We start from the raw sequence: 16310 nt of genomic DNA on the forward strand, positions 1-16310 counted from the left end.
CAGCTAACTCACGCACTTTTAATCTTCTATCCTTCAACACCATATCGTGGATTTTATTGATGATTTCGGGAGTACTTGCTTCTACGGGCCTTCCTGAACATGATTCGTCACTTATTGATGTACGACCATGCTTAAATTCATTTACCCAGTTATAAACCGTTGCTAAGGCGGGGGCAGATGTGCCATGAACTGAGTCCAATTCATTTTTTATCTCATATGGAGTTAAACCCTTTAAATGAAAATGTTTGATTACCGCTCTGAACTCGTTTTTTCCATTTTTCTTAACGTACCATTTTTTTTCAATTGGTTATAAAAACACGTAAACTCAGAAGAGTATTCAAAACAACCAAACGCGACGTAACCGGTGCGCGTACTTCATCCACTCCTGATCCTTCTGCTCTGGACCGTAAGCAAGAGTGGGATATTTAAGCGAGATGACACCGTACAATGCTGTTCCTTGGAGTCTGGTCTCTAGTCGCAGATGACATTTTAGAGCTACCAGTCATTGTAGAATATTTTAATGAACAGTGTTTGTTAGACCAGATGTAGCGATACCAGAAGAACAGCCTTTTGCATCTGGTTCGCGATAAAATGAGTTTGATGCTGACAAGCCGGAATCTGGTAAATTGTGCTTTCATACCTCCAAGACAGCCGAATATGAGAACTAGCATCGGTTGGTCTAGAAATTATATCATGTATATGATTTTTGTCTTCATATTTCGGAGGAAAATATCAAGATTTGTATCAATAATACGTGGATTGGTGATAAATGAGAAATTCTAGTAGATCTTGCACTGGTTTTCTTATTCTTTACTGTTGCGAATATGCGATTGATTTCTATTCTGGACCGGACATCGTAAAGTGCGCTAGAGGAGTCAGACCAAAAATCCCCTGAAGGTGCCGCAGATCCGGTACTTGATGTACATTAGCTCTAGCACCTCTACCTACAGCTTCAATCAGTTCTTCATCACACACATCTTCCAAGGCGAGTAAATCAATAGGAAGATACTGTTCCACTTCCATTTTGAAGGCAGCTATTTTAACAGACGAAAGAAATCTCTTTACATATATTGAGCGTTTTTTATTTGCTAGATCCTGTTTATTTATTTTTTGTGGCTAGCTCTGGGTACTCAGGTCAAAAGTATCGATAATGTTTGCTTAACTTCTGCTCCTACCTCTGATTGTATTAGGCCATCTGTCTCTGGAGGATATGGTATTCCGGGATCATCATAAGGTTGAAGAAAAACATAAATTTCCGCTGCTTGATGGTGTAACGCGGCTTTCTCAAATCTTACTTTTATATAATAGTGTGAGGCTTGATAAGGTTCGTTGGGAACACCACAAAGAAGCAGTCACGAACATACCACGATAGTAGATGGGACAGGTTTAATTAAAATTATTCGAACTCCTGAATAATAGTATTAATGAAGAATATATTTAAAGATAAACAATAGACAATTTATACATAACTTGAGCAAACTCTCGAAACACCAGTAAACTCGCTCGGTTGATATCGAATACGCACACGCTCGGTTCATCGCTCTCAGACTTGGTTTCAGTTCTCCTCTCGAGAATTCGGTCGCGACTGACGGTCGCACGGAAAAATGGTAATAACTAGGTACATTAGAATTACGCTCGTTTTCACCTTAAAATTTCTTATCACATACTGCGTTACCATTCATTCTCTTATATAGGATCTCTATAACGCTGCGGAGGACGCCTTACACGCTTTGGTCAAGTTTAACCTGGCGCCACTGAAATTAAATAATCGGTATCACTGGTTACACACTGGCGATTGGCACACACTTGATGATGAGAATTTAAGTTATCTTCATCATCGCTTGTTTCGTCGATGACATTCAAATCTTCATTTATTGGAACTCGACAAATTTTGAGTTGGCTCGCTGAGGCTGTTCAAGCATATCTCCGCCCATTTTTGTCGACTCGCAGGTCGGCGATACCATAGGTATCCAAGTGAAAAACCGCTGTGACCATTAGGAGTCCTCTGAACTTCTTTTGAAGTTTGGTGGACTCTCCTGTTTGCTCAGTGTTGACCTTCATTAAGACTATATCGACTACCTCGAATGTTACATGTGTCGCTCCATTTTTGTCACAATTCTTGTCGTATTTAATCTGCTTTTCCAAGATTCTTGTTCGCACTTCTTCTCTTAAAATCAGTGGAGATGTATATCGAGTCTCGTCTTCGATTTTGATTTTGCATAATTCGCCCACGTCGTGACGGTTAATGTATCCAAATAGTAATTCGAAGAGGCTGTTCTCAGAGGTTTCCTTAGGTGATTCATTTAGATCTCTCTGAAAAAACCTTAAGACATTTACTTTTGCAATTTTTCGAGCAAAAGTCTCTAAATTTGTCAGAAGTGCTGCACGAACCTTGATGCAAAATCATTCGGACCGGTGCTCCATAACCTAATATTACGTATTCAAAAGTTTTAATTACATTAATCACAGAAGTATAGCGCACAGCTTTTAAGACAACAGATTTTGTTAAAGTATCAGAGATCACTAACACATACATGTTTCTAGTCGCAGACTTAACAAATGAGCCCACCAGGTCGATATGAATCAATTCGAAGGGTCGATGACCCGGTTTAATAGGGTGCAACTCGTCAGTCTGTTGCCACGTTTGAACCTTTGTAAGCATACATTGAACGCAACTTCGGATGTGTTGGCGAACGTATTGCCTCATTGACGGAAAATAATAAAATCCTCGCACTTTGGCTAAAGTACGATCACCGCTGATGTGTCTCTGAAGATCGTGGTAGCGAATCACCATGCTTTTTCTTGAGAAGTCAGGGAGCACATATAACAATTTATCATTCACTCTTCTATATAAAATGCTATTTCTACAGTCGCAATCTCTGACTTGGCTTTTTGCATGTTTCGAACAATCGCTCGCTAGTTTACTAAGGATCTCGCGTTTCCGCTTAAGTTTGTCGTTTACGTATTCACACATCAATATCTCGTTTTTAGGATTTCTTATGCTAAGGACACCTATCGCAGGCTCGGATTGAATCGTCTTCATTTGCGTCGCGAATCGGAGCTCTACTCTTTGCACCAACATGCGACATTTTCTTTCCCGCCCTGTATAAAATTTCAAATCTATATTCTGATAATAGATTACCCAAAAAAATGATCTGTGGGTTTTTTGTTTTCTGCGTATTTATATATGATAAAGCCATACAATCGGTGACCATTTTGAATTTTATATTTATGAACCACACTCACAATCGAGTAACTGCCCATATAATCGCTAAGAGCTTGAGTTTACTTGAGTGATAGTTGTTCTCTGGCTCCGATATCCGTCGACTAATCGCCTATACTGAATGCAACCTTAGGTAACGCTGACACTTCTCCTCGAAGGAGTGGGTTATCTTTTTTAACAACACCATTCTATAGTTTATATTTATTATAGGAATATTTAATTCTTCACTCTCATTTCCGATCACTTTTATCAAATAAATTGACCTCGCTTAAATGCTTTCTGAATTCACAAAACGAAATTGAGACACTTCCGCACTAACAGCTGGTAACTCCAATAAAAAGATATTTTCTCTCTTCTTAAACTGTAAATTGTCTCCTTCCTTGAAGTAGTCGACCGTCGGGACAGCCGTAAATGATCCACCGACCATTACTTTCACCTCCTGATGGTCATCTGGCAGAACGTAAATTGTAATATTGCAAATTCTCACTCCGTCAACAGTCATTTCGGCAATTATGAGATCATCTCATTCAATTTTGTAACTTACAGGTCCCCAAATCTTAAGAACAACACTGGTTTCTTTTTAATTTGACAATTTATTGTACGCGCTTCGAAATTTTAATAGTACAGTCTGGACTTCCCGGGTCGATTTAGCCACTGAGATTAATACCGTTCACGAATATCGGTTTTGAATATTTGACCAATGCGTAATATCTTGAAGTGCTTTCAATTTTATTCACTTCCGGTTTCGCTGTGCAATGCTGTTGAGTGCCTCACTTCGCGTCACACTTTCTGCAAGTTTCTTCTCTTTTGGGTTCCGAAGAAATTTCTAGAAAAATGTTCGTGCATTTGAGAATTGTAGGACTTTGGTTCGCCTTCTATATTGTTGATAGTTGGGCGACTAACGGGTTGGCTGCGATACGACCTGTCACTCGATTGTCTCGAATTTGGTTTATTATATTTGGTCGTGCCCGGTTTATCCATTCTAATCCGCTCTGCACATTGGGTGTTGAGTCTTTCAAAGGAAATGATATTCTGCAATAGATCGTCGACATTGTTGTGGAGTGCATGCAGCCATTGCACTACATGTATCTCTGGACCAAAGTACCACTAACACCTGCTCTTTAATGTCGCGCAAATCCAAACCCAGCTCTACGCACAACTTTATTTTCGCATAAAACTAAGTAGTTGTCAGCTTGCTCCTGGACTCTTTGAGTCATCTTTTTCCATTTAGACTATTTGTTTCGGCAAAGAAATTCGATCTACACCTTAGCTCTAGACGATTCCAATTCGCCTTGAAAATCCTCTATCCTCTTGCTGAGATGGGGCATAATGTGATATTTTGGTACTGCATCATAGCTATTTAAGATTCCAGGACCTGAATAACTAGCTGCGTGACTTGGATTCATGAACAGATTTTTTATTAATTAATGTACTTAGAATAATACCAACTCCTGAACTGTAGCATCAATAAACAGTATAGATATATATGTGGTTGTGGTTGAAATTTTACCGCGATTTCGCTGGGAGCGGGTGCAATTTTCCAGATTAGCACCCGCTCCCGGCGAAATCCTGCGGTTGTCCTTATGACAAATTTATATATATATATATACAACTTATACATAACTTGAGTAAACTCTCGGGCTGATGCTCTCGCTCTTGGTTCTCTCAATGACCCATACGCCCTCTTATTAGTGGCGCCAATATTAATATTAATTGAAATCGCTAAAAGTTTACAGCTCAATATGTCGAAAGCATTTCTGATTGGAGGTGGAGTTTTTTAATAGTCTGCACGGGGCTGTCCCGGCATATATCATCAATCATGGTCACATTTATGCAATGCAATCAAGTAATCTAATGAGAGCAGTGTGCGTTTTTTAACATAATGAACACAGCTCAAATTGGGATCCCGACCACTCATAATAATTAATTGAATGTCGAGAAATCAACAGGACATTATCACCAAATACCAGATTTTACAGGCCGTCGCAAAATGTTCGCATTTTGCGATTTTTAATGCAAAAAATTAAAATGTTATAAAATGCGTTCGTTTATTGAAAGACGATTGCATTCAGAATTACTGGTTCCTTAAAGCAACCTATCTCGACACAACCGGAATGTGCACGTCGTCCATACCTGCTTCTACTATCCTAGAAGGTAAGCAAGAATGGAAAATTTACACAAGATTACTCCACAACACTGTTCCTTAGACTCTGTTCTCTAGCCGCGGATGACCTTACGTTGCAGACGGCAGAGTTGGAGATAAGGTTCCACCTCTGCATACTTTTTAGAGCTACGAGACTTGAGTTTGGAGGAATAGTGTTGGCGGACCCGATGAAATGATCCCAAAAAAATCGACTTTCGCATCTGGCTCGCGATGGACTAAGTCTGATCCTGACTAGCCGGGATTTTATTGAGTTGGCTAAGATATGAAGCTTTCATACCTTCAAGGCAGCTGATTATGAGAACCATAATATAGACTTGGTATAGCCTACTTAGCACGAAAAGAAGAGTTTGATATTTTTCCCGTTTTCCTTCCTCCTTTGCCGTGATATTACCATCGGTTTGTGCCAAAGATGCAATCAATCGTCGCATAGTATCGCGTTATTATCATTTTCGAAAGAGGATTCGAAAAAGGATAGCGCTGCATCGTTCTATCTTAAAGAAAAGGAAAATTCTTTTACAAGTAGGACTCAGCCTCGAGTTCCTCCATACGTCATTCATCGACTGGCACAAAGAAAAATATTTCTACCCGGTAACGCGGTTCAACAACCCAAAAATTCGATTAGAATACCTGTTGAAATTAATATTTTCGGCGGTGGAGTGGGATTTGTTACTGGCAGAGCTAATTTCAATGGACTTCAATGTTTTAGCATCATGGCAGAATTGTCAGGAGATGTAGTTCTTGGAACGTACTTCTGGTTGAGCTTCACGGTGTTGGTAAATCAATTCTCGCAAGCTTAAACCTTAACTGATAGCAAACACCACTATCCGCTATCACATAGTTCCAGAACGTTAAATGAACTTCAAATTTTCTCCACATCAAACTAGCAAAAGCCGCATTGACGAAGTCAAAAAACCTGAAATTTTTTTATATTTTAACAAGTTCCGATTTTGACTTGAAATTCTCCATCTAAAATGCATGGCGAAAACTCACTTTTTTGAGGTCGTAAAATAATTTTTTATGGATTTTAAAAAATTTGACGGAAAAGTATGGGGGCCTGTAAAGAATTATCCAAAAACAAATTTTATGTTTTTGACACCTCCATGTGTAGTCGAATATTTATCAACATTGTTTGATTAATTTTATTTTAAAAAAATTGTTTTGGATAAAAATGATTACTATTGGTCAAGTATAATATTGGACAACATTAGATAATTAATTTTTAATTATTTAGAGATATCCTACTTGTGAAAAAAATCTTATTTTAAAAAATTCTTATAACTGGCAGTTTATTTTCAGAAAGTGACATAAATTTCTTTTCAAATATTTTTAATTTTTTTTAACAATAAATTATTATTTATCTTCAACTAATAATAATAATAATCAAGGTTGTATCTTCACTAATTTTATATTTACATCTTACCTTAATTATTTAACAAATCCTTATTTGTTTGCTTTTTTCTTATACAATTTTAATCTATATAATTTTTCGAATACGTTTCAAAACGTATTTAAATACTATATGTTCCTCTTAAGAATTAGGAATAAATGCAAAGAGAAGCAAGTCGTGGAAATGAACGTCATATGAGCAATGAATAATTTAAATTGAGACGTTTCGGTCACCGATTAGGACCTTGAAGTAAAATATAAAAACAGAGAACAGAGTTCACAAAAAATATTAAATGAAGAAAGAGAAAACAAAAATAGAATTATAAAATAAATAAGGGCGGAAGCCCGACATCCTACTGAGAACGTCACATGCAAATGACTAACTAACAAAGGGAAAATTACGAGGAATCAAGCAAGAAAACAGACAGTGATTAAACGGTCGGTGTTTAATGTTTATGTTTAGAAATCTTTAATTTTGCTAGATCAGAAATAGACAGAAAAGAATCGTTAGAAATAATTAATAGTTCAAGTTTTATTTCAGTTATAGAATACTTGGCAGACTAAGACCATTTTTGAGAATCACATAGATCACTCACTCACTCGTTTATATAGACATTTTGTAAGATGTAATAATTAATGTCTTTATTCGGTCAATCACTTTACTGATACGAAAAGAGCGGACTACGATTTGTCGCGATTCACTGCTGCTCGCACACTGTTTTTTTCAAGCGAAAAGGCTATCATCACACTCAAACTGAGAAATCACGTGACTTCAAACATTCATTTAAGTAATAAGGAAACCGAAAATAGCTTTGAAATAGGCGGTCGCGATAAATTGAATAATTTTCAATCGCAGAAAATCTCATAAAGACTGGTAACAGACAAATCTGAGTACTCAGACATTCGTATTCCGAACTGGCAGTTTTTACGCGAACAGAACGTACTAAATCGTCCTTACCCTTGTGGCATTTAATTATACGGCCTAACAACCATCTAGAAGGGGGTAACGAATCATGTTTCATAAGAACGATATCACTGATCATAAGATTTAGCTCTTTGTTGAACCATCTGTAGCGATTTTGTAAAGAATGTAAATAATCAACAGCCCATCTTCTCCAGTAAATATCTGAAACTTTGTGTGCTAACTGCCATCGATTTAATCGATTTTTCGAAGTAAATTCCAATTAGCATTCTGGAATGCTGGTCAAAAGGGCTCCAATCAGAAAATGTCCAGGTGTGAGATAGGGAAATTCTTCAGGATCATTTGAAAGAGGGGCAATAGGACGGGAATTGAGGCAAGCTTCTATACGAGTAAGAAGGGTATAAAACTCTTCATATGTAAGAGTATGTGCAACTACAATTCTTTTCAGATGGTGTTTAAAACTCTTAACTCCAGCCTCCCATAAACCCCCAAAATGAGGAGCGGAAGAAGGTATGAAATGCCAAAAAGTACCTTGAATTGCAAACTCATTATGCAAATTAGCATCCAGTCTAAGATTCAAAAGACAATTTTTTAATTCCCGGTCAGCACTGTATAATGTCGTACCATTATCACTGTATAAGTGTACAGGTCTTCCTCGTCTTGAAGAAAATCGCTGAAAGGCGGCGAGGAAAGTGGCAGATGAATAATCAGAAACGAGTTCTAAATGGACAGATCGCGTACAACAACAAACGAAAAGGGGAATGTAAGTTTTTTGATGTGGGGTTACTCTAAATTCAGGTATGTCCCCCATAAGTTGTTGAGACAAAGCCGCTCTCTCACATGTGCACTCCAGGCAACCTTTAATCAGTCGTTTAACCAAAGAGCGAGCTTCTAAAATCCAGTAACACTGTCTGAACGTATTTAAAGTTAATTGCTGACCATCGTGTAAAGATCGAAGGTGAGCATGCGTGGCGATAAGCTCACTTATGTGTCGACACTTGTGGGGGTGTGTTAGGGGTGTCAAACCCATATGTCTGATACATGAAATTCTTCATTGCATAATTGTACATGAGCCCTTATACTTTCCGGTCATATTTTTTTAAAGCCTAAAAAATTATTCCAAAAACTCAAAAAAGTGATTTTTCCGAATGCGTTTTGCATGGGAAATTTCACGTCAAACCGGTACCTGTTAAAATGAGAATAAATAGAAATTAGGGAATTTCTTTTTTTGGATTTGGAATAAAATGGGGGGATCCTTGCCCTCTAAACAAAAGCATTTTTGAGCCACCCTATTGTACACAGATGCTAGCGACTTGGGCCTCGAAGCAATTCCTATCCAGAAAGATCGGGAACATTGTGTAATGTGCTGCATGTGCCATTTACTTTCGACTTATCAATATTCAAAAAAAAATTTTCATAAAAAGAATAAGATATTTACTCATATAAATATTGAAATTTAATCCTAAGAACATCCAGCGACAATAAACCTCAATAGAGTTTTTTTAATACATTGCAACACCGATCAACCAATCTATTCTGGAATGATCCGTATTGACAAAAATAGGAGCAGAATTTTCAAATAACTATAAGCTAAGTTAAATTGGCCAGCAGTAAAATTACTAAGTTCAAAATTATGATTGTTTTTAATAAAAGTGATTATGTCACAGGAACGTGACATGCTCAATTTTTTGCACTTTAAACATTTCTTCGAGAGCAACAGAGGGTTCATTTCTTAAAGATTTTTGAGTGAGTTGTACGCTTTCACCTGAAATCTCTTTATATTAATTAATAATTAACTACAAGTACTATATTGAATATACGTAAATGTGAACAGTTGGAAGGATACCATCTCTGCACGTGCAGAGATGGCACGTGCACAGTTTTACTACCAGCCGACGTCGTGCACAGGTGGGCTCGCGCTAAGCTGATCCGTGATAAGACGTCCGATGACCCATCAACAAATTGTAAAAAACTGTTTGTGTTGGAAACTTAAAAAACTGATTTTTCCCTTAAGAAAAGGAAAGAAATGTTTTGTAAAATTCATATACTAAATTTTTAACAATATAAGAAAATATAACTGTTGACGCTCTGAAACGAAACAGAAATCGAGATTTAGTGTTGAGACGCATTTATAATTATTATTATTTTTTTTTAATCCATTATTATTCTTACCACTGAATTATTTAATGACTTGTAACTCATGGCAGGAGATGAGCTTTTACAAAACAAGTATTCGTTTTCACGATGAAATTGAAAATATTAATTACCATTTTCCTGCTGATAATGGTTTAATATTTTAATACCTGGTTGTGAGCAGAAGTTCCATCCGCGTCTATGGCTCTAACTTGCATTACTGGAACACCCGGTGGCTCGTTTTCCAGAACACTACCTTTTTCCAATTCACGAAAAACTGGTATATTATCATTTACATCTAGTACTCGGATATTAACAACGGTTTCGGCAGCTAATTGATACTTATTCTGAACTCGTACAATTAACGTGTAATTGGCATTACTCTCGTAATCTAGATGCTGGGCTAGTTTAATATGAGCAGTGCCGTTTGTTGACTCCAATCTGAAAACAACAATTATGATTGAATAACAAATGATTGTGTCTGCTTCAGAAGGGTTTCACATAGTTTCTGGAAGTATATTAAAATCACAAATTCATTTGCTTACATTAATAATTTGTTTCCGTTTGCAATAATTCCTACATCACCTAATAAAAGTGTTCAGGCGAAATGTAACGCGCCTAGGGCATAATCAGTGTATTTTCGCATCATTTTTAATGTACCTAACTTTATATCATCGTGAAAAAAATGTTGACAAAAGTTAGATTGCAATGAAGTTTAAAAGTAATATGCGCAAAAAATGAAAACAAAACATATTCACTATTATATTCTTCTACAGTCTTAAAAAAGTTATTCGAGAAATTATCATTACTTTTTTTACCCTTGTATTTTTCTACGTTTTTTTTAAATCTCTATGTACAGATTACATTGACTTGTTGTTACAGTATCCAAGACCTGTTTGTTTCTTTTTTCAAAAATATGCTACATGATGCAGGGTGCGCCATCTTTTATTTTGGTATGTAAACATTGAATAACTTTGACATTTATCAAACAATTCACTAGACTTTACATCTTTTTAAAACGTCAATTCAGTACAATTTTAAGCATGAATCGCTTAACACCAAAAAAACGGGCCGAAATAGTGACGCTGTAAATTGAATATGGTCGTTCTGACAACACTATTCGTCATTTGGTGTCAAATTTTATCGAGCACGGGACAGTGGGAGATCGTCCACATGCCGTTCATCAACGACCAAGATGTTCCAGTGAATTGGTTGAAGCAGTCGGGGAGAGCGCTGCCCAGAACCCAACAGTGTCGTATCGTCACCGAGCTCAGCATTTTGCCGTCAGTAGAACCACCTCACAGCGCATTTTGTAGGATGATTTGCAGCTGTTTTCGTATAAAGTTCAATTAACACAAAGAATATTGCCAAAAGACCGTTCACGTCGCTTGGAATACGGCAAAAAAGTCGCTCGAATATCACACTGACGGTAACAAATGTCGAAGTTATTCAATGTTTACGTACCGACGTAAAAGATAGCGCACCCTGTAGATTACCGCATGCGCTTTTGATGTGACACTTAATACTAAATCGACAAAACTTTTACGAAATTTTTTAATATAAATGTTAAATTTAGGATTTAGTGCAACGGCAAAACACGAATTAGGAACATTGCGAAAGTCTTAAACACGCCGGGAATATTTTACACACCGTACATTATTTTTGGATCACAAGATATCAGCTTTATTTAAGACAGACTTACAATCGTTTCCTGCAAAAAATGGGCTACCATTGCAAATGTCTTGAAAAACGTTACATTTTTTGGCTTACTTTATAGCACTTTTTATTCAAAGTAAATGTTGGTTGTTATTATGTTTTGAGTTCTAAAGAATTCAGATGTTTTTTTGTTGTTATAAAACGTAGCTTTTTACGTTAGTATAAAGTTAGGTATATTAAAAATTATCTGAAAATACATTTATACAAGATTTATATTAAAAAGAATAATAAATAAGATTTATCTGAAATAAGCAGAACAAGTGCACTTTATCTGCTCGTAGGGCGGCAGTAAAATAGCACTTTATTGTACTGCAACGAGCGGCAAGTAAAGTGATGGCAATGCTTTGAAACATTGCTTATTTTGAAAATAAATCCTTTTTTTGAATTACTTAAAAACTGACATTATCGAAGGCAAAAATAAAAAACGGCTCTGAGAATGATTTTAATTATTCATGGAAATTTTTTCTGAATCATTCCAGAACGAAACCCAAAAATAATATAAGATCGCTTTTGACACCCCCATTTATAGTTTGTTCAAATACACCATTTAGCAGGAGGTGGCGGCATAATCCAGTGACCCTAACTTTTACATGTAGAGGTTCTGCGCTTGCGGCAGCTATGTAAAAGAGGAACACGTCACGACTTATTATTGCCATGGTAACGGGCTGAAGCGTCGTGTTTTGCTGAAGCGTCCTACCGCAAGTAGAATTTTTGACCCAAGCATAAGAAAAAATAAATTGTCCCAAATTGTATCTGCCATACCAGAAATGGTGCCAAACTCGAGAAAATTTTGATTAGCTTAAATTTTAATTTTCACGCTATTTTTGTATGGCGAATAAAATTTCGTGTGAGACATATGAGGAACAGCGTTTAGTGTAAATTAATTCTAATTTAAATCGTTTTTTTTTTAAAGAGCGTTACAAGGCCATTATATCCTAAGATTGAAAAACTACTTAACACGCATGCATGCTCTGTGTTTTTTTCATTAGTTTTTAAGACCTCAAAAATTATCCCAAATTAACCAGGTAACGAGTTCCCGGACTATATCTTGTATTTCATTAGAGTGAAATCACCCTCCTTTTTGAAAACTTATTTTGACAGCACTGAATGATCTTGGCTTAGGTAGTAGAGGGTTTACTAGTGCCACTGTCTAAGAAAAGAGATAGGGATAGGCAGGAAATTTAACATCTACGTTCTGCAGGACATGGTCGATAGAGAATTATCGAAGAAGGTGTCAAGAATGTACGCGTTTTTTGTGAATCTTAAAGACACGTTTCCTTAGGTGGATACGTGAGGGTTGTCGGAGAAAATGCTAGAGAAGGGAGTGAAGAGAGGCCTTATAAAGAGACGGTAAGGGAGGTACATTAAGAGACAAAAGATCGAGCGAAGAAAGGGGAGGGAATTTCTGAGAGGTTCTGCTATAGTGTGGGGAAGAGAGGAGGTAAACAGGATACAAGAAAGGTATGTACAGTGGACACTGGGGTTTAGGAAGGAATACACCTAATTACATTGTCAGGAAGGAGATGGAGAGAACAACTTCAGGGATTATAACGGGAAGTCGGGGGTGCCCAGTAGCAAATACTCCTGCAAACCTGGAATATAACTTCTAGGATAAAAAAAAATTAAAATGGAGTAGAAATCTGCAAATTTTAAACAATGTTCGGCATCATAGCAACATTCTCACTTGAACCTTAACTCATGCTGCTAACAATTGTATTTTTAGCAATTTTCTCAAAGTCAAACCATACGCATCAACAAGTGCCGTGTCTGGCGACTAAAAAATGTATTACCTAAAAAAAAATTTTCACGCCATGTCCACTAATAGTGCGCCAACAAGAAGCACCCAGAGAAAATCATATAAGCAGTTTGCAGAGCTGCTTGAAACGAGCAAGTAGTTTCTTGATGGGAATCTTTTCGTACAATTCTTTAACAAAAGCCCGTCGAGTTGAACCATGGATTAAAATTACTGTCGAATTTCACAATTTCTGAGAAAATGCAGATTGCATTAGGTATTTGGACCAACGGAGAGAAGAACAATAATATGATATGCGAATTGAAACGCACTTAATATCAACTTGTTTAAAAACAAATTCTTCTTTCGCAATTAAAGCAAATATAAATACGCGCGTGAGAGGACGTGTCGAGTGTATGTGCTCGAAAGTGTGTATGCCGCGATTTAAAAAAAGTGAACTAAATTTCTCTCAATGAGAACTAAAAAGTGATCCAAGAAACATCGGTGTGTACTGTGTATCGTTCCACTTTTTATTATGAATGATAGAGCCTTTCAGCGTATACAATTATATTGAAATGATGATGATCTATCCTTCGATTTCGTACTTTGTGAGTAGAATGAATAAATTCAATAGAAATTTTTTTAAATGCAAAAATCTCGTCGTTTATTTTGGGAAATTGTATCCTCTTACTCATAGCCGAAAAAATAGTATTCTTGTATGAGAAAAATTAAATATCATTGTCTAACAAATTAACCCTTTTCGAAATTTTTTCAGCCATTTCGTCAAAATAGTTCTTAAATGGCAAAACATTCGTTTCAGCCGTTTTACTGAAGTAAAGGCTTTTATTTGTTTGTTTGTTAACAAGCTAAATGAAAGTTAATTTTTACAATTCTCTGTACTTGTCTCAGCCGGCTGGCCAACGGCAATTGTTTTTGATGAAAATTATTATCAGTCTGGTCGATAATAATTATTTCTGAAGATTTCCCTTCAGCCGTGTGATCGAATAACTCCACTGGGAAAGACGTCTTAAAAATCTGAGAGTGAATCAGCTATTCCGCCGTGTAGCAGAAAAAGAATTGGTTCGCTATTAAAAGCAATAAAAAATGCTCAAAAGAATAACAAAATGCTTCCGATTTATTAATTTGTAGTTAAAAACAGAAAATATTCCTTTTTTGTATTTTTATATTTGTATTATTTTGTATTTTTGTTCGAGAAACCCTCGAAAAAATGTTAGTATTTCAAGTGCTAATAAATTCGACTGTTAAAATATAAGAAATCTCAGCCGAAGGAAAAACTGTCAGTCCCGATTAACTTGAGCCAAAGACTGGTGCTCGTAGTTTGCCTAACGACAAAGGATTCCGAAATTTTTTAAACCATTCTCAATCGAGTGACACAGAATTTCCAAGGAATTTTTAGGGACCCGATCGGAATCAAGAATTATCAAATCTTTAGAGAGATGAAAATTAATATAAATACAAGCCTAATCAACGTAGAGATTGTTTCTTTGAACAGAATTATTAATATATATTTTGGTTGGAAATTAGGATAAAAGCATATTACTTAAAGGAATAAATAAAATTACAGTGTGCTATATATTCTCTCTTGTGTAACTAGATGGATAGGAACCTCAAAATCCCGAGGTTGCAATAAGAAAAACCACATGCATATCAATAAAAGCAATCATTTTTATTTTCTTTTTTCTCAATTCCTGAATAAGGTTTCAACTGAAATAAAACTGAAGTAATGAGATTCTATTTTTAAGAGCTCTCAAATTACAAAATGACGTGCCTTATTTGCAGTGGCTCGAACTGAACCCTTTAGCAAAAAAGGTCTGCTGCTGCGTTTGAGCATTCGTGTTTTTTTTTCATAAAAATGCGAGGCGAGATTTTTTAATATTGAAGTCAATATTCAATAATCTTGAGCAACACTCTCGCGCGGCAATTAACAGGATACGCAGAATTTTGAGTGACTTACCCGACATTCCCAATGTGTAACCTTAAGACAACCCTCTCATCGCAGCACGGGATGAGGTAATTAGAATCCTTAATGTACAATCGTTAGCTTTTGATTCCGACTAGCGGTCTCAAACCGTAATAGTTACAACCGACCTCTATTAGACCATCATCCGATCATCCTATCACAACCCCTACTACACATAACCCATGATGGATCATCAAAAGAAGCACCTAACTTTTAGGAAATTTTTTGCTTAATTTCACTTAGTTACTTGCGCATTATAGCCCTTGTAATCCAGACACTATCGCCCTGGAACTTGCGAGAGAATTTTCAGATCATAAGAATTAGAAATTGATACAATTGCAGATAAGTCAATGTAAAAATTACTTCCTTTTTTAAAGAAAAAATTGATTCTTCTTCTTTTTTATTCATAATGTGTCCCCTAATGATTTACATGACTTCCATTCCTTATAATCTTTCCGTTTAAATCTATATTTTTTTACAATCTTATCCTTTCTATATATACAATTATCTACAAGTATTTACATAAAGTTTTATATCTAGTTCCTTATTTCTATTTCCTGCGATAGTGCACTTTAGGACTTATTAGCAAGCGAGTAAGCGAGCGAACGAAAGCGAGAGTGTAAGCGAGAGAGAGAGAGAGAGCATGAGAACGTACACGCATCTTAGTCTACTTAACTTTTACTTTACCATTACTTACAATTTTCATGCTTCTAATCTAAGCGACTTTCTTTTCCTTTTTCTTTCACTTTTTTGTACCATCATTTACCTTTTTCACGTGCATTCCTTCATTCTCCCTCATTCGCTCCTCTAGCACCCTCCAACTCCTTCATTCATTCTTCTCTTAATCCATCTTCCCCTAGAATCTTAACCACATTTTCTTGCCGGCTTCCTTTATCTTCCATTCCTCTCCTACATCCTTCCCATACATGCTCCCATGTTTCCTCCTCCCACTCACATATTCTACACATTCTGTTCTCTTCTTTTTCCCAGTACATCCCCTCCCTTACCTCGCTTCCCAGTCTAAATCTTGCTATTCTGGTCCACCTTCTCTCT

At 36.4% G+C, this 16310-nt stretch overlaps 1 protein-coding gene across 6 annotated transcripts in view; it reads right to left on the bottom strand.

The window, feature by feature from the left end:
• The window catches only part of LOC117172093 (DE-cadherin-like), a 470947-nt gene that overhangs the window by 297381 nt on the left and 157256 nt on the right, over positions 1-16310 (bottom strand). For all 6 annotated transcript variants that reach the window (XR_004466959.1, XM_033359866.1, XM_033359864.1 and 3 more), the window contains exon 7: positions 9999-10269. Coding sequence is in view for 5 of the 6 variants with exons in the window: in XM_033359866.1 (XP_033215757.1) it covers positions 9999-10269 (271 nt within the window). In the remaining variant the exon portion in view is untranslated. The remainder of the gene's footprint in view (positions 1-9998; positions 10270-16310) is intronic.

Source organism: Belonocnema kinseyi, chromosome 4 (assembly GCF_010883055.1).
Source record: "Belonocnema kinseyi isolate 2016_QV_RU_SX_M_011 chromosome 4, B_treatae_v1, whole genome shotgun sequence".
In the NCBI taxonomy this organism is placed as follows: domain Eukaryota; kingdom Metazoa; phylum Arthropoda; class Insecta; order Hymenoptera; family Cynipidae; genus Belonocnema; species Belonocnema kinseyi.